The sequence below is a fragment of the Pseudopipra pipra genome, chromosome 22 (genome assembly GCF_036250125.1).
Source record: "Pseudopipra pipra isolate bDixPip1 chromosome 22, bDixPip1.hap1, whole genome shotgun sequence".
Classification (NCBI taxonomy): Eukaryota; Metazoa; Chordata; class Aves; order Passeriformes; family Pipridae; genus Pseudopipra; species Pseudopipra pipra.
Genome location: NC_087570.1, coordinates 7,672,559 through 7,695,809, shown reverse-complemented (window position 1 = coordinate 7,695,809; position 23,251 = coordinate 7,672,559). Strand labels below are relative to the sequence as shown.

Below are 23,251 nucleotides of genomic sequence, written 5' to 3'. Positions count from 1 at the left end.
TGGGTCCCTTCCAACCCCAAATACTCCGTGACTCCATAAACATGGGGTGCCGGGGGTGGAAGCCATGGGGAACAGATGAGAAACCCAAATAATTAACAAATAAATAACTAAGAAGCAGAGCAGGAAAGGAGCAGAATTAGCCCCCCAGGCAGAGGAACAGCCCCTCTCATGGCCCTCGGGTCAAATCCAGAGGCGCGGGAGCGGCAGAGCCCCGGCGGGGGCAGCGCCCGGCCCTGGCAGGAGGGTCAGTGCCCGGGGCAGGGCCAGCAGCCGGTGCCACCCGGCCGCGAACGGGATTTGTCACCAGCCGGTGCCACCCGGCCGCGAACGGGATTTGTCACCAGCCGGTGCCACCCGGCCGCGAACGGGATTTGTCACCAGCCGGTGCCACCCGGCCGCGAAGGCGATTTCTCACCGGCTCATCAGCCCGCGCTGCTCCCTCGCGCCCTTCGCGTCCCTCAGAGGGCACCGGACCGACTCTGGCAGGGCCTGGGAAACACCCTGCGCTCCTCAGCCGAGGCTGAAGCGGCTGGAGCGAGGCCGCGGAGCTCGGGGAACAGCGGAGGGCAGTGTTGGAGCGCTCGCAGCCGCGGCGGCGGAGCCTGGACGCGAGCGCTGCCGGAGCGAAGGCACCGCGGGCAGGGCTGGAGAGGGAGCGCAAAGCTGTGCCCTGTCAGAGCGGGCCAGCGCGGATCTAAAACCAGGGATGAGGCTAGAAATAATCTCTGCCGTGGTTTAGAGCTCCCGGAAGATGATTCCTTCCTCTGCAAACCCCTCCATGTGCAAATGTTTGGTGTGGGTGGGTTGGCCACGCTGGATTCAGGGTGAAAATGAGGTGCTGCTCACGAGTGCAGGTCTGAGGTAGGAAGGGGGGCCTCAGGGTGGGTAGAATTTGCAGATGGCAAATACAATTCCCATAGGATACAGGTAGGAAGCTGGGGCTGACTCTCCCACTCTGATGGCTGAAGTTGGTTATGTTTCCTACACAAAGATGAGCCTCTTTGGTCCATAATTATCACAATAATGTTTTTTTGAGCAGCATCATGTAAGAACAATGTCCCAGCTTGGGACATTTGGAGACCTGTTGTATTTTCCAGGGATCCTCATCGAGCCTCTCAGAACCACCAAAGCCCCTTGGTCCCCAGAGCTCCATGCCAGGCACCCCCCAGTCCCCTGCTTCTGTTGCAGACCTGCCTGTGGCCAACCCTTGGCTTGTGGGTGCTTGTTTCCCTCAGAAATGTGGATTATCCAGGCACTGGGAGCAGGTGGGGGATTAAGAAAGGATCTCAGTGGGTGATTGATAAGGGGTTGGTTGATAAAGTAGCCACAATCAAGAGGTGCACAAGAGTGCAAGCAGAGTTTGCAGTCCTAAAGCCCTTGTTCCTTCACTGGCCTGTGGGAAACTCCAGGCTGGCAGATTTCTGCCTCTTTTGCTGCCAAAAGACAAACATAAGCAGTTGGCACATCCTATCTATCTAAGGGTGATCTCACCTGGCTTTGGGCAGCCAGTCAGTCCCGTGGACTGACCCCTCTGCTGGAGACAAGTAGAACTCAAACCCAGGGGCTAATTAGGCTCGTTTCTGCATGCGGATATTCCTCCACCACGACTTGGATGAAGATCAACTTCTTTTACAGAGAGCCAAAACGTCTTCAGATGGGACCAGCTTTTGAATTCAGGGCTTTGTTTAGAGGCGAACCGCTTTCTTACTCAGTGCAAAGCCCCCAGCCACGTATCCCTCCGTAGTTTCTAAATATTTTTCCGCTTGTTGATGCCGGGCTTTGGCATTAACGAGAGCCAGGTGCCTGTGGAGCAGCCTGGTCCCTCCCTGGCCTTCCCCTGCCTGGGCTGGGGCTGGCTCCAAATGAATGCATAAAGAACTGGTTGTGTTGAGAACAGGCCAGGTAATTGTCCTTCCCTTGTGCAACGTCACAGTGAAATTAAATGTTTTATTTATTTACATAGCTTTTCCACCTTCTCATTAATGAACGAAGCCCCGCGATTTTGCTTCTTTGAGCAAAAACATCTGCACTTTGCCTGTGTGTGTCGGATATTTCTGCTTCCCCACTTTCCCCCCTTGCTCTTGGCACACCACGGAGCGCGTTAAGCAAACAAGCCACCCAAAGGCACTTTTAATCCTTTTTTTTCCTTTTTTTTCCTTTTTTTTTTTTAATGTATAACAGTTATGCCTGAGTTACAGAAAGACACCTACAGGCAGCAGGTAGTTAAAGCAAAACCAGTTTTCTCTTTCTACTATTCTACTCCATATAGCTGAATAAATTATGGTGCGATTATATATATACACACGCACACCCGCAGGCACCCACACACCCACACTCACACACCAGCAAATGGCTAGGAGGCAAACACAGAAGCGACATCTCCGCAGTTACTAGGAATAAGGAATGCCCTAGAGTGCTATGTAGATATTCCCCAGGTGGGTACATGGAGGTGTTAAGGGATGACGGGTTAGAAGCATTAAATACACAAAAAGTCTCGGAGCGACAGGAGCCAATCTGCTGAGCTGCTGGACACAGTGATGCGACATCCACGCTGTGGGGAGAGGTGAAGGCAGGGCTGTGGGGAGGTCAGAGAAACCCACTTGGCACTGTTCCTTTCCCCAGGGATGGCAGGGCTCATCTGCAGGCAGGGAAGAGCTGTGGAGCTGAGAGAATGTCCCCAGAGCATGTCCCTTCAGGGCTCGTCTGCAGGCAGGGAAGAGCTGTGGAGCTGACACAACATCTCTGAGTGTGTCCCTTTGCTCAGTGAGCTGTTTGGAGGAGGTGCAGAACAATGTTTGGGTTCCCTCAGAGCCACCAGGAGTTGAGTATCTGCTCAGTCCCTACTTGGTCGGTGTCAACCGGCCACGTCCACGTGTTCTTCAGGGTCTGATTTCGGGTCTGGTTTGATGTAGTTTCAGAATCACAGAATATTCTGGTTTGGAAGGGACCCCCAGGGGTCACGAGTCCAACTCTCCAGTGAATGCCTGCTGTCCAGCACTGCCACTGCCACTCTTCCATGCTCAGTTTTGTTTCACCTTCAAGGTACCTCCCTCTGTTCTGTCCCCCCCTCCCATCCCACCCCACCCCTGAGTTTGTCTCTTTTCAGCAGAACTGAGGTTGGCAATCCAAAAAACAAAACGAAACAAAACAAAAAAATACTTTGACTTTCATACATGAACGTACCTTAAAACAAAGAAAGAAACAAACAAACAAAAAAAATCCCAAAATCAAACCCATCCCACCCCACAGGTTCTGGAATGTATTTTGAAAACACACAATAGGCAAATTTCTACAGTTCATCCCCCTTCCCCTTTTTTTACTTTTTTTGGGGGGGTTTTCCTTTTTTTTTTCTTTTTTTTTTTTTTTTTAAACTAGCACGGCACTCACTGTGTTTTTTAGTATAAAAAAAATGTCAACTTTCTATAAACATACAGCACATGACCAAATTTCCAACTAATGTACAAAGTGCGACCACAAGGGAAAGGTCAGAGAAGAGCTATTTGTGCTAAGCATGGGGGGTTTTCATAGTCCTCTAAGAATCCTATTTACAGCAGTGCCCAGGTGGCCACGGACTTTCTGGTGAAGGTAACTGGCAAAGAGGTTTCTGCAGTGCTCCCTCTTTTTAATGGTTTTGATTTCTGGGTCCTGCACTGGGTGCTGAGCTCAGGTCGAGTCCTCCTCGCGAGCCCGTGCGGCGAGGACCGACTGTCCACAGGCGAGGGATCCCTGGAGATGTGTGTGCACAGCAGGGTGGGTAAGGGAACAGAGGAGATAAGAGCAGGACAAGCAATTCTCATGACAAACTGGAACTTTCCTTCTGGTTCAGAAGGCAGCAAGGAATGCATTGGGTCAGGAATTTCAGTATAAGGGACGAGGGATCACAACTGGCTGGAGCAGTAACAGGGCAAGAGATCACCAGCTACAAACCCCATGTTCCAGTGGCAATGAGGACGGAGGTTTGAAGGTGCTCCCAGGGAGGGAATCATCAGCATTTGGCCTCTTAAATACTGTTCAATGTAAGAAAATGGTGGGCTCTGTTGTTTTGGCAGTTGGCTCAGGAGGAAGCTGAGGCACAGGAGCAAGTTCAAGCAGGTGCTTCAGTCACTGATACCTTCACTGGTGTCCATCATGGAGACACCCTTGATTCCCCACTTCATGTGTGGCTGGAGGTTACTGTCGGGAACGGCTTTTAAGCCAGGACTGGAATTCAACAGGGATCAGCTCTAACATGTAAACACTATAAACCAGTGGGGTTTTTGTTGCTTTCCAAGATTTCAAACTAGAGCGAAGCAGGGAGAGTCCTTCAGGTAACACAGCTCATCCAGGGAGTTTTGGCTACTCAGTCACCTGGAGGAAATCAGTCCCTTTGGCCTCACCTGTTCAAGCAGCTGTAGGTGCCACAGATTGCCCTGAGAAAGAGAATGAAGAATGCAAGTGCTTCAAAAGCTTTGTGATCCAAGGAATGTTTTTCACAACTAGAGAGAAGCTTGGTGTGTGATACAGCTGGACAAGCAGAAGCTGAATTGGGATTTGTGGAGCATAAAGGACAGGAATCAGCCTCAGGATGCAGATGTCACCTCTCACAGGGCTCCTGCACAGACATATCCATGTGAGAGGCCAAGTTGGTGTATGAAAATGCTTTTGGGAATGTAGAGCTGGCTCTGTCAGAGCCGTAAAGCAAAGCTGATGGAAGCCATATGTGGCTCCAAGAGGATGCTGGGCAACATCAGAAACCAACCCCTGCTTTGGCCAGGACAGGTACTTCTCCATATGGCTCAAGGGAAGTGGCTTGGTGGTTCATGATAAATGATGTCGGAGCAAGGCAGGGGATAGTTCCCCAGAAAAATGTTGTTTCAGCTGCAAAAACAAGAACAGGTTATTTGGGAAGAATGGAAGAAGCAGCAACAGAAATGAGAGCAAGTGGAAAGTGTCTCGTTTAACAACCCAGGCCAGACTCATCCCACCTCGTGGTCCCTCTTTATCACCAGTGACCGAAAGCAGACATTCATTATCCTAGAAATATCAAACAGTAAGTGTATGATAAACTCCAACAGCCCATGTATGACATAAACACTGCCTGCTGTCACTGGACTTCACACACCAGCTCCTGGTGGCACAGACTCTGTGCATCCCAGTGTTTATCCCTGGGGCAGCTTTCCTTGCCCTCTCCACATCAAATGTCTTCAAGTGAATCCTCTCAACACAGGAAGGTGAGGGGAAAAAATCCATAATATTACATATCTGCTTAAGAATCAAGGATCATCCGTCCCCACATGCAAAAGGGAAACTACTTAAACTGTGCTTATCTGAGCAGTGCAATGAGGTGACACAAAAGTGAGAGCACTGTTTTTCACTGCTGGAGAAGAGTGGGGTGACAAATGCAGAACAAGGTCTGGCTTAGAGAAAGAGAGAGAAAGAGAGAGAAAGAGAGAGGTTCTACCACCAAAATGGAAAGCAGAGGGAAGGGACCAAGAGACTGAGTTGTACAGAAGAGTACACGGAATGAGATGGGTGTGGGAAGAGCCAGGAGGAGGGATGGGGCAAACATTTCTCCTGGCAGCCAAAGGATAAGGAATGTCTCGGGAAGGTAAATATTTTCCTGCAGTACAAAGAGGTGCAATCTTGCCTCTGAGAGCACCTTTCCTTCCAAGCTGCTGCTAGAAAGGCTTTTCAGGTCCCTTTTACCTCAGGCCAGGCCACATCCATCCCTCAGTGAGAGACTGTGGCAAAGCACCTCCAGACCAAGCACCGTCTCCTTTCAGGTGAGCCCTGCAGAAGACCCTGGCTTTGCACACTGAGCTCACAAACACCTCTGACTCTGCCCTCTCTTGTCTTTGCTCTCAGGGCCAACTCCTCTCCTGCTGAGAGAAGGAAGGGCCACCAACAGCCCTCACCCTTCTCAACCAGATGAGCAACAGCTCCTGCGCTCTGGGGTGTATCCGCTGCCCTTCCTCTGTGCTGTCCCATCTCCTGCTGCTCCCGGTGCCCACGTCCTTTCAGTGACAGTCAGCTCTAAATTGGTCCATAAAAGAAAAAGTAAATGTTGCTCATGCCTGTGCCCGTCATCTGCAGCCCTCATGCAGCCATTTACATTTTCCAAAGGTCCCAGGCTGGATGGATTTCCATCCTGCCCCTGCTTAGCAGCAACCTGGCCCTGCTTTGGGAGGCCACCAGTGAGAACGGAGGGTAGAGTGGGGTGGGGAAATTTGCTGTCACTTTAATATATGTTTTTCTGGGTTTGTTTGTCTTTGTGGTTTGTTCTTTTTGTTTTTAAACGAGTTCTTATATTTGGTCCATAGGTCTTCTGTGGTCCTGATTTGTATCACCCTTAATGATCAGCTTGGTTATTCCTTCCTATACATTCACCAAATTTACAGCAATGGAAAGAAAAGGAAACAAAATGAAACATTTCTCTTTTTTTTACAGAAAAAGAAAAAAAAATCAATTTGGCTTTGACTATGCCAACTACCTAGATCAATGGAAAGTCCTTAAGTGTGGGCGAAATGCCATGGCCAGGTAGTTTAGTAGAGGGAGGGCATGAACTCGGGATTAATAAATGTACCCAACCCACTGTCTCTGGCCACAGGAGGAGTCAGGTCACAGAGGCCACAGCTGCCTCTGGAGTGCTCTGGAGGAGCTGGATACTTGGAGAGCCCTCCCGCTCTTTCCCGTCTCCTTTGCAGCTCAAGTTGGTGGAGGTGGAAGGGAATTGGGAAGGAGTAGGGTCTGGGTACAGGCAGATCTCTGGAAGGCTGGTGGTGTTTTCTCCAGTGGTTCCAAGTTGCTGGAGCAGGTTGTTGGCACAGTTGGACTCTTCAATAAGCTTGGCCTGTCTCTACTGGTAGGAGGCCCAGGACGGCGGAATGTTCTCCCAGCTTCATCCTGCGCTGCGTCGACAGACTCACGTTCTTGGCCAGGTAATCAACAGCAGCTGAGGAGGAGGGGAGAAGAGGAAGGGTGAGAAAATGGCCCAAAATTAGCATTTAGTGGCCGTGGCTTTCAGCACCAAAGGGTGTGTAACCAACAGGCTCTCACAAAGAGGGGCCCATCCCAGTGGTTGGCACAGGCATGAGGGTCCTGCTGCTCTCCTGAAGGAGATCACACAGAGGATGGTCCTGCCACAGACACGTGCAGGACAGACCCTGCAGGGGTTCAGCACACTGAGGGGTGTGCAGTGCCCTATGCTGCTGTGGGCCCCCAAACCTCTCTGTGAAGCCACCGAAAAGAGCTAAAATTCTACCTCTGCCATGGAAAATGCTGTTTCCAAGGGAGCTGCCTGAAGATGAGCCTGAGCAGAAGGCTTGGGATAAACCTTCCAGGCTCAGCTCCCTGTTGACAAAACAGCTCCTGCTCTCAATGGGGAAATGATTCCAGAGATTTCAGTGAAAGTACACTAAGCCTGGACAGGGCTTGGACCTGACTCATCCTCTGGGTGCTGACTCAGCTCTGGGAGCCCTAGGCCTGCCTTCCTCCCAAGGGAAACTGCTTTCCCTGTCTCCCCCCCTGGGTGAGGAACAGCCCCAGCTCCTGAGGCGATGGCACATCCCAGCTCACCCAGCTGCCCCCTGGTCTGAGGGGGAAGAGGATGGGAGCAGGATGGTGACACTGCTTATTAGCTGAGCTTCAGTCAAAGTCTCTCCCTCTCCCTAACTGTAATGTCTCAAATTAGATTAATAAGGAGCTGGCAGGAGATGTACAATCGGTGCCAATGAGTAAACAAATTTCAGCCATCAACGTCTTGTCATCCTCCTGCCCCAGAGGAGGTCCCTTCCACACACAAATTCTTATTAGACTTGTCATATCTATTAGGATTCCTTTCACGCTTCTGCGTTCCATCACCAGCATCATTAACACAGCTCCGGCCTCTGGGAATGGCCAGGACCACATTAATCTGGCAGCCCTGCTCCTCGCAGGCAGGGCAAGTGCCAGAGGGAAGGGAGTGGGCTTGGCATGGGATGAGCTATCCAGGGCTGCAAGGAGGGAGCACAGAGCCCAAAAGCAGCAGTCAGGCCAGTGGAGCTGGACTGGTGCTCCTAGGACACCGGGCTCTGGAATGTTGCCTTGGAGTGTCTCTGCCTACAAGGGGGGTGGCCAAAGGATTAGAGCCCACGTTCTGCCTCTCATCCAGACCTTGTCATCCTGGTCCCCTGATGTTTCAGGTAAGCCCATTAAATGATGTCCTTGAGAGGCTGCAGGTGGAATGTCCCTCCTCACACAGAGTGTGGCTGTGACTGTTCCTGTTGTCCCCTGTGCTCCGTGTGAATCCATGGGGAGCTTGGGAAAGGAGGGAGCTGAGGGGTCAGAGTGGTCATTCTACCCTGAGCAGTACTGAGCAAAATCTGAGAATCACGGAATCATTAAGGCTGGAAAAGCCCTCTAAGACCATTGAGTCCAACCATTAACCCAGCACTGCTGTGTTCACCACTAAACCATGGCCCCAAATGCCACACCTACACATCTTTTAAATCCTCTCAGGAACAGTGACTCCACCACTGCCCTGGGCAGCCTGTGCCAGTGCCTCACAACCCTTTCCATGAAGAAATTTTCCCTACTATCCAACCTAGACCTCCCTTGGTGCTATTTTAGACTGGGGTTTTTTTTGTCCTGTTGCTTGCTACCAGGGAGAAGAGACTGACTCCCACCTGGCTCCACTCTCCTGTCAGGGAAAAATTGGAAATTTGATGGCAACGCTATCCTAAAAAAAATACTGAACTCCAAATATTGCTTTCTGTGGGTAGTGCCCATGGGAAGAGTTCAAAGGCACCAGGGTATCCCATGCCAGAAGTCAAGGATACAGTTGGTTGGTTCAATAGGGCTAAAGCCAAAATAAACCCATAAATTTACTGAAAGTACTTTGGGCGTTTATTTGCTTATATGAAAGAGAAAGCGTGTCTGGGTTTGTGTTTATAAAGCAGAGAACAGGGAGGAGAGAAGTGGGGAGAGAGAGATTCTCTGCAGGCCAGGTCTGAAGCCTAACAAAGCCATAGAGCTCTTAATTCCAAGCCCTGGTTTTGTCCCTTGTTACACAGAGCCTGCCCCCACCATAACAACCCCCCATTTTTATTATATCACTGTTCACTAAAAAGAGATTTGATACTTTTTTTGGTGCATCAGAGAAGGAAAAAACATATGATCTGAACTGAACACAAATAAATGATCTTGTGGAGGTCACTTCACATTGATGGGCATTTAAACAGCATTTGAAAAGAAGTGAGGAATTAAAAAGGAGGAGGAATTAGAAGTATCATGTATTAGCATGCTGCTAAATACAACAGGCACTGAGAAAGACAGGAAAAATGTTGTTATATCAAGGTCAACCTCATGTAAGTGATTGCTCTAACAGGACTAATTACCAATGAAAACTGTTTCCTTGCAGAGATTATTACAAACAGAGTGAGAGAAAAAAGGAAAAAGGGGCAAATTAAACATAAATAGAGCTGTGTGAGGAGATTTTCATCAGCATATGGAGAGGCCCAAGTGAAAATTCCTGCAGCAAACCAAGACAAATCGTTCTTTCTCTTTTCTCCTCCTTTGCTAGTCTCTCTCTCTCAGAAAACATAGCTCGTCCTCCTTATTTTATTTTTTACACACATGGGTGTGACTAACGTCTTGCCCAAGGGAATCTTTATTGGAAATACATGGTATTGGAATTTGTTTAAGATTTTTATCAATAGCACGTGTGTCCAGCCTCACATCCAGAAGCGAGGGGAAGGTCAAGGGGTCACAGATCAAACTCCTGAAAAACAAAAAAAGGAGGGGTGTGGGGAAGCTGCTATTGATCCCGTCTGCAACCACAGCCGGTTCTCATTTAGCTGAAGAAGTTAAAGACATTAAAGGGCTGTGACGGAGAGGGGAATAAAAAGCCACAGCCAAATGGAAGGAAAGGTCACTGAGGACAAGCTCTGGGCAAGCAGGAGCACTCCTGGAGGAAGAGGATGCACCTTTAACCCCCCATGGCTCAGTGTCTCACACCAGCACACTCATTATTGGTTTAACACGACAGGTGAGCCCTTTGCCAGGCTGACCCAGGATCCTGCAGCAGAACAGACCCTCCCAGGGTCCCTCTGCCTTTCAGCTCTCAGGGTTAGATTCAGGATTACAATTCCAGCCTCACTCCAGGTCTCCCAGAATCCCAGCCCAGCTGACAGGCACTGGATTATTGTGTTTTGTAGCAAAACCTCTGAGCATGGTCCCAAGCCTTGCTTTGGGGAGGGCAGAGGAGGAAGAGACACACAGGGTTCGGCATCACCAAGGGATGGCATCAAAATCCAGGATTTCCTTTCGCTGAGCAGGGTGAACATGTTGTAGGGCTTTTGGAGAAGTGAGAATTGGAGACGGAGAAGAAGAGGGGGCTGGAAGTCATCCTTCGATAATAGAAATGTTTCACCTAAAATATTTCAATTGGAACTTTTGAACTGGACTGCAAAGGTGTTGGGGAGGCTGTGAGGAGCAATCTCCACCCATGTCTGGTGAATAAACTCCCTTTTTCTCTCTAGATGGACAGATTTCCACAGGAATCCCTTCCAATACAGAAGATGGTGTGGTATATCCACACCTTCTCGTGCTCCCTCCCTCTCCTCTCCTGCTCCCCGTGTAGGGGGAATGTGAGCAGAGCACTTACTTTGTCCGTACTGTCCGTACTGGTATCCAGCCACCGGGTCCACGCTGTAGCTGGTGGTGCTGTAGGTGGGAGGGCAGTAGGACTGGGAAGTCGGGAGGCTGTCCACGGACTTGATGGAGTCACTGCGCTGGCTGCAGCTGGCAGAGATGGAGTTGGTGGTGTCCAGGCCACCGTGAAGGGGAGAAATGGAGAAGTCGGCCTGGGGCTGGGGAGGGACCCCGCTGGGATTGCTCAGGATGCTCATCACCTGGAGAAACACAGGAGACCACATGTCATGGCTGGAGGAGAAAGGGAGGGTGCAGCTGCCTTCATGCAAACCAGGGAGAAAAAACCTACATCTAATGGTGCTCTAGAAAATACTGTATCAGAATAGGTTTGGCCAGGCTGGAGAATGAAGGTCTGCTCCCTCCAAATAACACCAGACAGACCCCACAGCTGGCTTGTCTGTGCCTGACATTTTATTTGAAAGCCCTTAACATGGAAAATGGAGAAGTTCCTTCACAGCACACTCAATCTCTGGTCATTTTTTTTGCTGCCCTGCCACAGCATCTGCTGTGCAAGGAGCACTGGAGAACGGAATAAATTTGGGACAAACCTGCTCGACAGGAACTGCCAGGACCTGGCACCCCTCCCTTCCTATGTACAGAAGAGGAGACATGTAAAACAGGGAGCAAAAATCCGTATTTTCCGAAAGGGACAGTGCAGACAGCCCCTTTCTTGGGAAGTTGGAGCAGGGCTTGCTTTACCAAGATGCCTAAACAAACCAGATGCAAACCCTTTCTGGCTTTGATGCAGGTTCAGCTTTAGGGACTGAAATGTCAAAGTTCTCTCTACCCTCAAATGTTAAAGGATAACAGGTCCTGGTCCAGCTCGTTTCAGTGCAGTGCTTGGTTTGAAAAGGTAATTAAATTTGCACACAATCAATCTTCCTGCTTTGAGACCCGAAACAGATGAACTATTTTTTTTCCTCTTTTGCAGCAAAAATGCCAGATTTGTTCCTGCGGGCGAGCTCGGGGCAGGGCTCTGCCTCTGCCCTTCACACGGGGACCTGATCCCGCCAGGCTTTAATGCAATTGCCTTCTGCGATCAGCAGAATCGCCCCGCGGCTGCTGAGTTCGGAGTGTAAAGAGTTTGCAGGAGGAAGGGAACTCCCGATGCCTCTCGGTTGATCCCCGGGCCGGGGAAGGGCGGGGGGAGAGGGGACGGTCCCCTCGGGGGGCCCGGCCGGCGCTCAGATGCCGAGCGGCTCAAAATCTCCGAATTTAGCATAACCTTATTGACATCAATTAAAGTGGCAAATTGGAAATATTTGGAGCCTGGCAAGTGGTAAAATGAGCCCTTTATCCCCCAGCAGCGGCCTGGTGAGCTATTGTGCAGGGGCTACATTCTCTGGAAGGACACAAGAGGGGTTGTATAGAGAGGGCAGAGTCTCCCCTTCCTGCTCACCCCGACACCTTCCCCATCCCTCCTCCCTCACCTTCCTGCCAGAGTGAGGGCTTATGCTGAAGGATCAGCTCCACACTGGCCTTTGCTTTCTAAAGCTTCTCCTCCCCCCGGAAGGACTCAGGAGTCCTGCAAAGATGCTTTCCCTTGATGTAAAACCACCTCCAGGCTCGTCCAGCCTGAGATCCTTCCCAGGCATTTGTATGGGAGGGGAATTCGGGAGCAGGGGTGGCTGGAACCCCATGGAGGAGGAGGCAGTGGGAGGGGGTTAATTAAAAAGCCTGGAAAATCAATCTAACCCCGACCACGGGGTTTGTCTGCAGTTGGAACAGAGACACAGGAATGAGCTTTGAACAAGAACAAGGTAAGTAAAAGCAGCACAGTGGCAGCAGCACAGAGCTCAGACAAGGTTCATTTACCATCTCCTCCTCCTGGGCTTTCAGCCTGCACTGAGCTTAGAGTTTGCTGCTGGTCTCCAAAAGTTAAAACTGGCTTAGCTGTCTCTACACCATGGGGTTAGACAGGGCCTAAAATACCTCCAGCTCTCCAGTCCCTCCAGGCACAGCTAATCACAGCCATTAAGACTCGAGGTATCTGGATGAAGATGTTTAGCCCTAACTCTGCCAAAATGTGCCCGTGGAACTCCCTGCCCCAAAGACTGGGGGATGAAGAAAGGAAATTGCATTTAAATATGCAAGACAGTGGATGAATACACAAATAGGGCTGTCATGCTTTCCTGGGTGGATGTAACATAAACCCCTCTCCCTCAGGGCTTATGCAGTGGGGAAATCATGGAAGTGCAACCTGGAGGTAGGTTTTCCAGCTGCAAAGTTATTTGTAGCCTTCCACTAAAGCCAGGTCATGAACTTTGACCTGGCTCAGCCACAGATCCCCTGATCCCAGAGGCTGAAGGCAGAGCTCAGAGCTCTGGCATCACCTGGGCTGGAGGTGTCACATCTCTGCCCTGGTGGGCATCCAGGACACTCACACACACAGCAGCCACCAGACAGGACTGGCTTTCATTCACAAGCAGAATCTGATGTTAAAAACAATAAACATGCACAAAGTCACAGATGTATGAATTATGAGTTGTTTTTTGAAAGCTCCAGCTCAGGCAGCACAAAGCCAGGCTGTTTTTCCTTTCCATTCCTGAGCTGTCCAGGTCTGGAAGTGCTGCTTGGCTCTGGATGTGCTGCCTGCCCTGCCAAGCCCTGCAGGTGCAGAAAAGATTTCGTGCACTGTGACATGAAGGGCAACTGGAATCACTCATAGAGCAGAGGGTTTCTAGTCCTCTCCCTCCTGGCCATCTCCCCAAGAGTCAGTCAGCTGCTTCATATTACTCTGAGAAAATAAAAGGCTCTTGGAGCAAGCAGAAGTCACATTAGCACTTCCTTCTAAAAGAAAGGGGGATGTAAAGCAATGCTGGTAAATGAAACCCAGATTCACACTCTTCAGATTCAGGGATCGGAGAAGACACTTGCACAAATCCTGCTAAAAAAAGTAATTGGATTTAATCAGTCAGAATCAGGACTGATTTCTAATCCAAGCTCTGCTACTGACTCACAAGGGCTTGTGCAAGTCACTTCAGCTCGGACTCAGCTCAACTAACCTTAGTCATGTGAAGTTCCAGTCTCTGCTAATCCTCCAGAATCCCTCCACAGAGAGACTGACACTTCTGAAGGACAATTCATCCCATCCCAAGACCTCTTGCTGAAAAAGACAGGCTGAGTTTCCCTCTGGAAATCCAGGGTGAAACACAAGGGCATGAGTGTTTCCTCACGGTGATTCCAGACTGGATACAAGGCCGAAGAGAGGCTGGGGATGCACATCCCTGTGGATGCTCTCGTGGATGTGGGGGACTGGGACCTGCAGATGAAACCCGACAGAGGCTCTGGGGCTCAGCTGGGCCAGGAGCCCCAAAAGTTTTGGATCCCTCTTCAGCACTGACCAGGGGAAGGATTTGCCTTTTCCAGGCAAGGCACTCTTAGAGCAACTGGGGGCCGAGCTCCCCTGAGACTCTGTTTGCTCAGGTTTATCAGAGAGTGGCATCTGATCTTGGCCACCCCAGGACATGAAGGTGTCAGGAATAACAAGAGTGAACCAGAGATTTCTATTTCCTCTCCACCACGTGGCCACCCAGCACAGATAACCCTGCATGAGCCCTCCAGCCCTGGCAGGCCCATGTTATCTGGCTTCTTCTTTCAGCTGAATAAACTCATTTTCCAGGCAACTTTTGAACTGAGGAAAGTCTGAGGCATCTGGAGAAATCCCCTCCTCAAGAGTGCAAAGTCCTTTTACTTTTTCTTTTTGACCTTGCTTTCTTATAATTTATTACTTCTTGGTGCATTATCATCTCTAACTAAAAATCAATACACTCTTCACATCTGTAAGGTTTTATCTGGAGGGAAATCTGCTCCCTGTCCATCACTGTGATTGACAGCCTTGCCTTTCCCCTCCCTCTCATCAGTTGTCTCCCCCTTTCCCCATCACCTTCCCCTTTGCTGTTGTCCCAGATCAGTCACAGGCGTGACATGGGCTCACACTTTGGGCTAAGTCAGCAACAGCCACAGTACCAGGAGCCCTCAGCCTCATTTCTGCCCTTTCCAGAGGTCATTTGTCATGGGAAGAGTGGGTTGGGGTCCCGATGTGTTGGGGAGACCAAGGTTAATGCACAAAGACCATCCTGAAGGAAAGAATCAGCTCCCCTCTCACCTCCTGCTGCTGCCTCCCTCCCCACCCTCATCTCTGCAGCTCTCCCCTGCTCCCCCCCGGGAAGTTTCATCACTCTCTCCCATACTTTAAAAGAAGGGGAGTTAAAAAAATGTAATTAATTCCCTCCATTTCTGAGCTGGCCCTGAGGGCCTCCGGCCGTGGAAACTGTAGCAGGGGAAATGTGCACCCTTTATGATAAACGAAGGCGGCTCTGGAAGGGGAAGTGCAATTAGGACCTTCCATCTGTGCAATCAGGCTCCAGATTTTAGGTTGGGGGGGATGGTTGGGTGTGTTGGGGGGGCAGGAGGGGCTCGAGGGGCAGACAAGTGATGGGGAGTGATAACGCAGAGAGAAGGGTTTGAGAGCACCTGGGAGGGAGCAGAGAAGTTCCATGACCAAACCTTGCCCCAGTAGACCTCTCTGGGACATCCTCAGAGTCCCTAAAGTTTCTTCCCTGCCTTATCAGCTTGCTAAGACCCCCAGCTGATGGAGACATCGGGGCCTGGACCTGACAGGGTTTCTATGCACACCCTGTGATCCTGCAGTGCCCCGTGCCCAGGAAGGTGTTGTGAGGAGATCGAACTCCAGCAAACAAAGCCATGGGGAGGCAGGACGTGCCTGCAAACAGCATTTTCCAGAGTGACCCCTGATTCTGTGGCGTCTCCATTTCTGGACACTCAATTTGACACAGTGCAGAGCATCCAAAGTCAGAGGCTGCCTTAGGAAAATGCTGTGTTTAGAAACTGCTGAGCCTGAATAAAGGGAGGACAGAAAGACCCACAACTCGCTGAGGGGCATCACCTCCGGAGGAGCTGCCGGGTGATCCCAAAGGATTTCAGACGGGATACCAGGCAGGAAACAACAAGGGAAAACCAGAGGAAGGGTGTCCTGCAGGGGGTTAGTATTCCTGAGGCTGTGGTACTGCTTTCCTAGGAATGGGTAGAAATCCTCCCTCTTTGGGACAGGCTGGAAATGTGGTAACTTGGATGACCTGATGTCACAACAGGCCAAAAGCACTGGGACATTCTGTGTTGTGAGGGGCGTTTGGAGGCTGAAATCTCTCTTTGTTTCAGCTTCTGTGGTGTTAGAACAGAATGGAAAGTCTGCCAGGGGCCTGATGGCTGTGATGGGAAAGGTGCTGGATCTTAGGGATTTACTCACAACATGGACCAGGCTAATGATCCCTTCAGAGTTCCTCCATGAGGTCTCTGTCATTTGTGGCTGATTCAGCTTTTGCTCCAGGTCAGTCATGCCCTGTCCTTCAAGACTGGTTTTAGCTGCTTGGTGGGGACCCAGCTTAATCTTTCCCATCTTTCTTTTGCAGCCTGTTCACCTAATCTTTTCCCCCTCCCTTGCAGAAGGCAGCCCTTCGTCATATTAATGCTTTTTGATCTCTGTGGATTCATTTCCACTTGGTGGGAAGAGGAAGAGTCGATTATTCTATACATACATTAAATGGAAACAAAATGAAGAGGTGACTGTAAGACTACTGAAAGCCAAAGAAAGAGTTAGGAGGAGATAAATACAGTTTCCCCAAAGATCTTCACTTGAAAGGAGGATAAATATATGCAAATATGCCCCTAGGTAGGACTAAAATGACTTATGTAGCAATCACTAACACTGCACTCACAAAACCAAGCAATTAATTTTGAATATTTTCTAAACCACTAGACCCAGCTGAGTTGTATCCCAGTATTCCAAACCAAACCAGTAAGTGCACCCATCAAATTTGCTGTTGCAATCAGGCCAAGGATCCAGACAGTGCTGTGCACTTCCTGCACCTAGAAAATGCCTGATATGGGCAATTGCAGTCCCTTCCATCTAATATCGCTTCCAACCACATTTTGGAGCTAACTGGCACTTCAGGATATGGTTTAGTGGTGTTTGGTCAAAGGTTGGACTTGATGACCTTAGAGATCCTTTCCAACCTTAATGATTCTGTGATTCACATCACCCTCCTTTCAGGACAACATCCCTGTCTTCAAGCACAGCCCTGGTTCATTTTTGCCAGAAATGAGGATGTGACTTAACTCTCTACTTTGTTTTTGTGGGGATTAAAGTTTAAGGAACCTGATGCTCCACTGTCTCATCTGCCCAGGTCTTTATAATCCATCCATCAGCACATGCTAAGGAGAACAATGGAGTTCACACATCTCACAAGCCCTTCCTGCCACAGAAAGACTCCAGGGCTGGTGTGGCTGCTGCTCTACAGAGGAAATGTCTCTGTTTCCTACGTTAACCTTCCACAGTCCCTTGGAAAATGTGTGGTGGCCACGCAAAGAGTGGAAACCTGGGAATAGAACGCAATGTTCCTGAATCCTTTCATTCCCTACACTCCCCTGGGACAGATCAAACCAGACCTCCTCAAAGTGGTCACAAACAGTTGCAGTTTGGCAGCAAACAATAAACCCAGAAACATCATCAATGCCTTCCAGTGACTTCAAACATCTGCAGGATGTTCCAGTGCTGCAGGGGAGGGGTCTGGGACACAGCAGGTGAAATGGAGATGAGCACTTGTGTCCTAAAATGACCCTGTTTCATTGGATGGATGAAAAGCTGCCACACACTGATGATGGAGAGGGTTCAGGGAATGCTGGGAGTGGGATGGAGCTGGGGATGTGATGAAGAGCTGCAGCAAAGCAGAGCAACAGGGGCTGCACGAGGGGGGGATCAGGGAAAAAAGGCAGTGGGAATTTATTACCTGATTGTTCAGGGCTATGGTGAGGTTCCACCTGGAGCACTGCATCTTGTTTTGGGCACCCTGCTTCTGTAGAGATGTACAAATTATGGAGAAGGTCTACAGAAAAGTTTCTAAGCTATACAAAAGAATGGGAACGTCTTAACTACAGGGGTGAGAGAAATGGCTTGAGTGTGGATGTGGGAAAGAGGAGGGGGCTCTTCCCGCAGTGGAAATGCCACAAGGGAACCAGAAGCTCCACGGGGCCATAGATCCAATAAGGGCTTTAAGAAATCCTGTGGGAGAAGTGGAATTTGGAGGGGAAGGGTGGAGGAATCACTGTGAACAGGAATTACGTTAAAAGCTGCTTGATCTAGAAACAGGAGCCACTATCCCTGGCATTAGGGCACCAAACTCTGCTGCCCCTGAGATAAGAGCAGGTGGAAAAGGCTTTAGTTGGCCGGATAACCAGAGAGGAAATCAAAAGCCATGCTGTGCCAGTGTGGGGTGGTTGAGGTAAAGGGGGTCCCAGTTCTACAGGCATCAATTTCACTAACAAGGAAAACCAGAAGACGTGGGCTCCTCCCTCCCAGAAACAGGAGAAACGTAAGCAAAAAGGCAAATGAGCACCTTGACATCTCAAAACCATCAAAGGGCTTTGATTTTCATGCCTTGCTGAGCAACCCCCTCCTGAAAATGGCCAGTTTGTGCTTTACCAACCATCAGCACCATTATTTGACTGATGTTACCTAAGCAGGAAGGGTTTTACCTGATTAAATTGGAATTGCTAAGATATTTTATATAGAATAACCAAAAGAAGGCCAATGTTTCCCAAATGTGCTGGTCAGCAAATTGAGCCACCCCATCCCCCTGACTTCTGTGCAGCAAAGTCACCACAGGCAAACTCCACCCTGATGCTGCTCTCTTCTTTAATATATTTAATCCTACATTTCTCTGTGAAGACCGAGTGAATGTATTAGAAAGGAAAGTCTCCATGGGAAAATCCCTCTGTTGAAATATGGAGCATCTCTGGGATACTTCACACACAGCATTAACTGCAGGAATATGAATCTTGTGTGTGGAGTTTTGGAACTCACAAAGTCACCTCGGGTGAGAAAGCAGGAAGGCACAACCACGGAAAACTGCAATTCCTAACATTTCCAATCCCCAAGCATTTCCAAAGTCAACAGAAGCACTCGGGTTAGTTTTGGGTCGGGAAATGGGCTGGGCTTGTGTCTTCTGCCTTCCTGGGTAAGCTCAGACCTGCTGGTGGCAGACAGGGAATGAAAAGCTTTTGGGGCTTGGAGAGAGATACAAAATAGCAAGAAATTAACAAACACATCCAAGGTTTCGTGCTAAATCAGCCCTAAATCTATGGCTGGGGTGTGAGGAAAGGCAGGGAAAGGAGACCCCGCAGCACAACCAGGTCCCAGCAAATTAAAACTGCTTTAGAAATTCCTTTTATTCCTCTCTTCAGCAGCCTCACAGCAGCAGAGACTAACAAAGACAAGCCAAAATTCACAGAAAGGTCTCCTCTTCCCCTCCTACCTTTCCACTTGTCTCCCTCATTCTGTTCCGACTCCCCCGTTCTCAGCTGAGCTGCTCTGGGCTCGCTCTCTATCGCAGCCCCCCGCGGACACTGGTAATGGAGTGCTGGGGCTGACTTACTGCTTCCAAACAAGATTTCCTGAGATCCTTTGAGTCCTCTCCATGCCCCCCCCGCGCCTGATTTTCTCTCTCTTTTTGGAGAGTGGAGGGGAGCCTCCATAAATGTGAAAGGAGCTGCACTACAAAGAATCCCCGAGCGGCACATCCCAGCCCCAGGCAAGGCTGCTCCGTGCACTGATAGTCCCGGCTCTGCTCCAGGACTCCTCTTTCTCTTCCCCTCCCTCTCTCTCTGATCAATCAAGGGCTGTAATCAGTTAAGGTCCAGCTTAACTGCAGTGTAAGATACACCAGTTAAGCAAAGCCGGGGCCTCCGGGGCTCCCGGCATAAATGGGAGAGGTCGTGGGGAGATGAAATAACCCCGATAAATTCAGCAGGGCTGGCCAAGCTCACACCTCACACTTAATAACTCGAGCTGGCAAAAGAATGGAAGAAAGGGAAAAATCACGAATGCTTCCCATTGCCAGCTCCACGTTTCCTTGCTCTCCCAGCTCCCCCATTTTTTAAGGGGAGGGTTTCTCTTTACAGCTCACCCAGAAGAAAGAACAAGCCACATCCTGATCCCGTCTGGCAGCGCCTTGAGTCAGTTTGGACCTTCTGAGGATGAATTTTTAAAGTCAGGACCTCTTTTTCCCTCACCTACAGGAAAATCACAGCCCCTGAACCCAGGGAAATGCCTTTTCCAGCCCTGCATATCCACGTGTTCTCTCTTCCAACTCCACTGCCAGGGAGCACTGCCGTTTTTTAACACAGGGAGCTGTTTGCTTTTGCCAAGCATGAACCTCCCAGGTTCAGAAATCAGGGGTAGTGGAGCTGCATCCACCAAGGACCAGAATCCACTGGAGTGGAGGCATCAGTGCAAACAAAGAAGAGAAAGTAGAATAGAAGAAGGTGGGGATCCTTGCTGAAAACACTGGCTCTCACAGAGTTATTAATCAGTTATTCTCACAGTTCAGGTATTCCAACTCAGCCACCTCTTTCCCTGTGTTGCTCCAAGGTGTTTCCCTTCTATCCAGAAATGTCCATTCTCAGGGACAGTCCAGGGACAAACGAGCTCTTTGTGTTCATTATTTGTAATCACCTTTACACTGTTCCTGCTGTGCTGGATCCAATCAGTTTATAATTCCATAATGCACTTCTCCAAGAGGAGGCTGGGGACACTCAGACTGTTGAGGGGACTTTCTGTGCAGGACACGCTGCTGTTTGCTTCCCTTTCCAATCCCAGAGCTCCTTTCTGCCTCTCAGATGGGAGAAATCCAGCAGGATTCCCTCCCCATCAAATCCACCCTCAAATTCTACCCGGTCCTAATCCCAAACTCATAACTCTGAACACAACCCAAGGTTTGGATGCAAATACCACTGTGTTGGCTCCTGTCTAATTGGGCATTGCCCCACTAGGAATTACAGATAGGGGGAAAAACCATACAGGATTTATTAAAAACGATGCAGGCACACAAAGAGCAGAACAAAATCTTTAACCACAAGTGATAAGAAAGCCCTAAAGGATTGGAGTTTAGATCACTATCCCTCTTTGAGTCCTCCAGCTCTTTAAAAGCTATTTGGACTGGAGTTTTCCTGTGGTGTTATAGGTGCTTACTTAAGCAGGGGATGAGATTAATTCTTCCCTGGGTGTTTTGGCTCTCCTGTACCTGGGGTCTGCTAAGTTTGCAGTGATTATTTGTGTAGTCATCACAAATGGGGGAAGCCTTTGAACAATAAAGTATAAAAGCAGAAGCTCCTGGGCTAACACGTCATTAACTGCACTTCTTTTTGTTTGTCTGGCACTATTTGATTTTGGCCACGTGTGTAGCTACTCCAAAATAAAAGATCTTTTAGAATTACAATATGAAGCCACCGAGAAGTGATTTTGAGCATCAGAGTAGCAATATGGCTATTTTTAAAACCTTGCTTTTCTTCTGAACATCATTGACTGCCTTGAACTAAGGCAGTTTTTTATTTTTATGAAGGGAAAATACACTGGTGGAAGGTAACTGTCTGCTGGCAAAGCTGTGTCTGTGTCAAAGGGAAGGATCCTGCCTCATTAAAATTAAACCTTTTCCAAAGGAAAACGGCAATGCATTTCCTAAGTGGACATGTGATAAAGCACATCTTTTGCTCTCCTGTACAAATGCAAGCAGAGAACTTTATTCATTAACCCCTTAACTCCTGACTGAGCTATGAGCTCTATTTTATGAAAATATCTTGATCAAAAGCCTCCAAAAAATGGCAAATCCTCCAGCTCGCTGAGTCGTGCCCCTCGCTGCAGTGCCAAGGGCAAGACGCGAAGGTATCACCCCCTCCATTACTGGAGCAGAGTTTTTAAGGCATCTCCTGCACACAGAAATTTAGAAGCACACAAACCACTGCTGATTCAGAGATAAATGGTGGAAAAGGGATTAGAACTACTTAGCGGAGGAGAGGGAAGACTCAGGAAGGGCTGATTATTTTAAAGATATGACTATTTAAAGATAATGATTGCATAAATTTAATTAATGCATTTTCATGCTGCAAATGGCCGTTTTGTAATTAATGTATCTGGCCTCGCTAAGCATGGGAGATCACATCTCCCAGCCCCCCTCCATCCTCAATTCCCCCCCTCTGCCTCCCGTTTAATGAAAGACAGAAAGCAGATGACAGAAACAATTTGTCAGCCCGTACGGGTGTCAGATGCCTAATTGGTTGCGCTGAGTTAGTGCAAAGTGAAGGGGGAGAGGGTCGAGGCTGGGGGGGCTCTTCCCTCTTTATCCCGGGCTCCAGGGTGGGTGTCTGCACCGGGGAGGGGGAGCAAAAGTGTTTCCTGTTAATTGATGGAGATTAGGACACAGATTGGCAGTGGCAGGGACTGGGCAGTGACAAGAAGGGGACGGGAGAGGCCGGTTAAAGCCCCGCAAACAAGCTGCCAGATCTCACAACGCGTTAAGTGCCGGCAGCGATGACACATCCCTGGTTATCTCCTGGCTCCTGCTCAGCTGCATCCCGGTATTCCCGCACTCAGTGCCCAGATCAGCTCCCTGGGCACAGCTCTCCTCTCTACCCCTCCTTAGGGAGGAACCGGGACCTTGGTGGGAAGTTTGGGACCATGGGGAAGGGGTGCAGAGCTGAGCCATGGGCAAAGCAGAAAGGCTGGACCGCCAAAACACGAGCCCTGCCTGGGTTTTCCCTGCCCTAAGCCTTGCCCTGGATTCACACCAGTGTCAGTGTTGGCACCTGAGAGATCCTCAGGAAATCTCCGTGTCCCGTCTCCTCCTGCCCCTGCCCCACCAGGAGACAGTCTGGAACTCTGCAAGGTGAAGGATAAGTGCACTTAATGGACATCCCAGCTGGAGCCTGAGCTTTGGGGGTGCCTTTGGGTCAGCGGGAATAAAGCCCCCACGTGATTAATTCATAAAGGCCCCACCTGATTAATTCTCCCCTGGTCATCATGTGGAGAGGAAAACCTCCTGTCCACACACACGAAAAAAGGGAGTCAGGAGCTTCTCCAGCAGAGAGCAACTCCTTGAACCAGGGAGAGCTGAGCACCCTGAGCCCTCTGACACCCCCAGCAAAGCAGCAGGGCAAGGTCAGACCTACAGAAAAAGCAGAAATCTGACTTATTTTTGCAATATTCTTCCTCTTTCAAAGATTTCTGTGACCTTCTTTAATGCATTAGGCACAGCAGGGCTGCCACCTCTCACCTTACGCCTGGAAAAATGAGCCCCATAAAGGTTAAAACTTGAGCTGGCGCAGAAGTTTATTGGGGAGCAGGAATTTGAGCATCCCAAAGCCAAGGATCCCAAGCCAGCCAGCCTTGTAACAAGTTAGGCACAATAATGAGACCTTCAAACCATTAGTGCCACAGGGTGGTTTGGTGTATCCATAGGCCTTTCCCTGGCACATACAAGGAAGTTTTATTGAGGTGGGGGCGGTTTTATCAGCTTGGTTTCAGTGCCACCACAAAAACGTGACAGAGAGGGAGAGCTGAGAACAGAAAATGTTGAGTTTCCACCTTTGAACACACAACCAACAGTAACGAAAATACAACTAAGCTTCTGCATTGTATTACAGATTCTTCTATAAAAGGTTTACTAAGGGGCAGCAGGTGATGAATAAATGTTATGAAAAAGACAAACAACATTTTCTTTCAGATGAAAGA

At 49.4% G+C, this 23,251-nt stretch overlaps 1 protein-coding gene across 5 annotated transcripts in view; it reads right to left on the bottom strand.

Moving 5' to 3' along the window:
* Window positions 1-1,974: 1,974 nt before the first annotated feature.
* PAX7 (paired box 7) overlaps window positions 1,975-23,251 on the bottom strand; it is a 106,870-nt gene continuing 85,593 nt past the window's right edge. For 4 of the 5 annotated variants that reach the window (XM_064678875.1, XM_064678877.1, XM_064678876.1 and 1 more), the window contains exons 9-10: window positions 10,622-10,868; window positions 1,975-6,931 (exon numbers count right to left, since the gene is read on the bottom strand). In XM_064678875.1, coding sequence (XP_064534945.1) covers window positions 6,816-6,931; window positions 10,622-10,868 — 363 coding nt within the window. In that variant the 3' untranslated portion in view covers window positions 1,975-6,815. Of the gene's footprint in view, window positions 6,932-10,621; window positions 10,869-17,477; window positions 17,544-23,251 lie in introns of all 5 variants that reach the window. The other variant, XM_064678880.1, reaches the window with a different exon arrangement.